At 36.8% G+C, this 2,577-nt stretch overlaps 1 protein-coding gene across 2 annotated transcripts; it reads right to left on the reverse strand.

The window, feature by feature from the left end:
- On the reverse strand, positions 1-2,298 carry LOC141724058 (reticulon-like protein B1). Of its 2 annotated transcripts, XR_012576461.1 has the most exons (6): positions 1,979-2,298; positions 1,123-1,303; positions 905-1,046; positions 668-792; positions 515-584; positions 347-413 (listed from the first exon to the last, which is right to left on the reverse strand). XR_012576461.1 is itself a non-coding variant. In XM_074526049.1 (5 exons), exons 1-5 carry the CDS (start codon positions 2,202-2,204, stop codon positions 244-246), a joined length of 789 nt encoding a protein of 262 aa, XP_074382150.1. In that variant the 5' UTR covers positions 2,205-2,293; the 3' UTR covers positions 1-243. The 2 variants fall into 2 exon arrangements, 1 of the variants encoding a protein (XP_074382150.1); XM_074526049.1 differs by lacking the exon at positions 668-792 and having other exon boundaries at positions 1-413; positions 1,979-2,293.
- Between the last annotated feature and the right edge of the window lie 279 nt (positions 2,299-2,577).

A 2,577-nucleotide genomic window follows, 5' to 3' on the forward strand; every position in this document is an offset into this window, starting at 1 on the left:
TCATCAGAAGGACTAGAAACATTCCATATCCACAATACATTGCATACAACTGTCAATTAGTGTTCACATAAACCCCGATGAAGATATTAGCATGCACTAATGTACTATCTGATTAAAAACCGAAACACAAGAAGGAAGAGCTTAACTAAAGACTTGACATATTTCTAACTGGTACAGAAACACCACCACACTCTGAATAGTGAATACCAACAACCACCTATGTCTTATCATTAATGAAATTCTCTAAGCTTTCTTTTTGTCTTTCATTGTTCCTCTGGGAATTTTACTCAGAACCTTAGCATCAAATACAGCATACTGCTTTTTGATCTCGTTCATTGCTTTTTCCGCAAAGGGATCAATTTTGTCCTCGTACTTCTCATATAGAACTGGCACTGTGTGCAGCAACACAAAAGCTGATTCATAAGAAATAACCAAAACCATTAGAACCTAATTATATGAGAAATTATATTAGAAGAGAACAAAATTAGGATATATCAGTTTAAATATTGCTTACTCATGTAAAACAATGTCAAGAAATTACACCAACTTCCGACAATTGAAAGAACCCATAAACCAGCAATTATCTGAGACATAGGAGAGAAAGACTTAAAACAAATTAACTGGTCCATAAAAGGTGAATCAAGTTTTAAAGGTGAGATCTTTGCACCTCAAACACTCATAAATTATCAGGTAACCTCAAATTACCAAATCAACAAAATTCTACTTTCCATATGGGCACCAAGCCATTAGTCGTCTCACGAATCCAGCTTCATTTGACAATATTGTTATGTTCTTGCGATTCAATAGGGCAGACAAAATATAAACTTTACAGTACTCCAACTTCTGTATTAGCAAAATATATACATGAAACAAAAAGTACTATTAATTAGTAACAGGAACATACAGCCAAGAAACTCTTGATTTCTCTTCCAGATGCAACATTACGCAGCATAGCAAGGGCGCGATTGATTTCAATCCTCACCTCAGCAGCAATCTGAAGGAACAGATCTTCTGGCAGTTGAACTTCCGGGATGCGAGGAGGAGATCTGTTTCCAAACTTTTTCATCAATTTACACGACAAGTGTAATCATAAATAATAGATTTATACATCACAACACATACTTGTTGATAAAGGCGGACACGTTGGACCATAAGAACATGATTGCAAGAGCCAAAATAGAAATGTGGCACACCAAGGTAATCAAATGGTACTCGAGCAACTCAAAAAAAGCATATACTGCGGTTGCTCCACCGAGTACAGAGGCGGATATCTTCTTGTTCCTCCACAAAAACACATCAGCGGCTGCACCAAATACTTGCAACAATTAGTATATTTATTGAACACAGAAGTACAAGTACATACCCATCACCCAACATTGCCGATTGCACTTTACACCCTTAATTTCATCTCCATAACTGAATTTTAGTATGCAAACATGAAATATAAAGTACAGTCAAAGATATCACATACCCTTTTAAAACAAACCTGCACATCAATTAGTTCCACCTCTACAGTTCTATCAAAAACAACATATTATAAAAAATGAGAGAATTATACTATGTTTTTATTGATATGTTGCTACACACGCGGATTACCAGACACTGTTAAATATACAATTTATCAAGCTGTATAGAGAAGCCACATATTCACATTATTAACCATCAGAAAACTATCATAAATATATAATCTTTGCCAGCAAATCCAAGGCAATCAAAGTCCTAGTAATGATAAAATATAATCCTGATTCGATATGTTTTCCAACTAAGGATAGTTTCGTGAATTGGTAGTAGCTACACTTGAGCCCTAAAACAGGTAACATATTAAAACCCTAAAAAATCAATTTCTAGCTAAGCAAGTAAAACTTAAATCAGATCATTTCAAAAGCAGTAATAACTGCAATACATACATACAAGCATATATTTAGTAATCGAAAAGAGTAAAGTTAAAGAGGGGAGAGAGAGAGAGAGGAGAAATTACGTTTGCCACCGCCAAGCACCTTATGAACAGGCTTCTCTCTCCCAAACAACCTATAGATCCTCGATTTCATCGACGACTGAGGCGGCGGCGAAGAAGGTTTCACCGGCGACTTATTCTCGAAATCGGCGTGCGAAGGCGAGGAGCCGCCATCGCCGTGAAGCTTCTCCGAGATCTTGTCCATCAAAGACTCGGTTTTCACCTCAGGAATCTCATCGTGCTCCGTCATTCTTACTCTCCACACACTAAAATTTCTTAACCGTGTGAAAGAAACTGAAGAAGTGATGTATAGGTTGGGTGGTTTTGAGATGTGAGGGGTTTTGGGGACTTCGAGGCTAACGGCGTTAAGTAACGGTAAAGACATTTCGTACGGCATAGTGGGGCCTCTTTTAATATGTTGCGCGGTCAGAATTTTACTCGTTTACTTTTTGGCTTGTGCTTGTGTCGACTTCATTTCCCACCCCCCGAGAACCGACTTTGAAATCTACATACCAATGATGATTTTTACCCACGTACTAATTTATTTTTTATTTTTAAATTTTGTCATTTTATAATTTTCTTAATCTTCTCTTCTACGGTTAAAACTCGATAAATGATTACGT

The sequence above is a fragment of the Apium graveolens genome, chromosome 5 (genome assembly GCF_009905375.1).
Source record: "Apium graveolens cultivar Ventura chromosome 5, ASM990537v1, whole genome shotgun sequence".
NCBI classification, from domain to species: Eukaryota; Viridiplantae; Streptophyta; class Magnoliopsida; order Apiales; family Apiaceae; genus Apium; species Apium graveolens.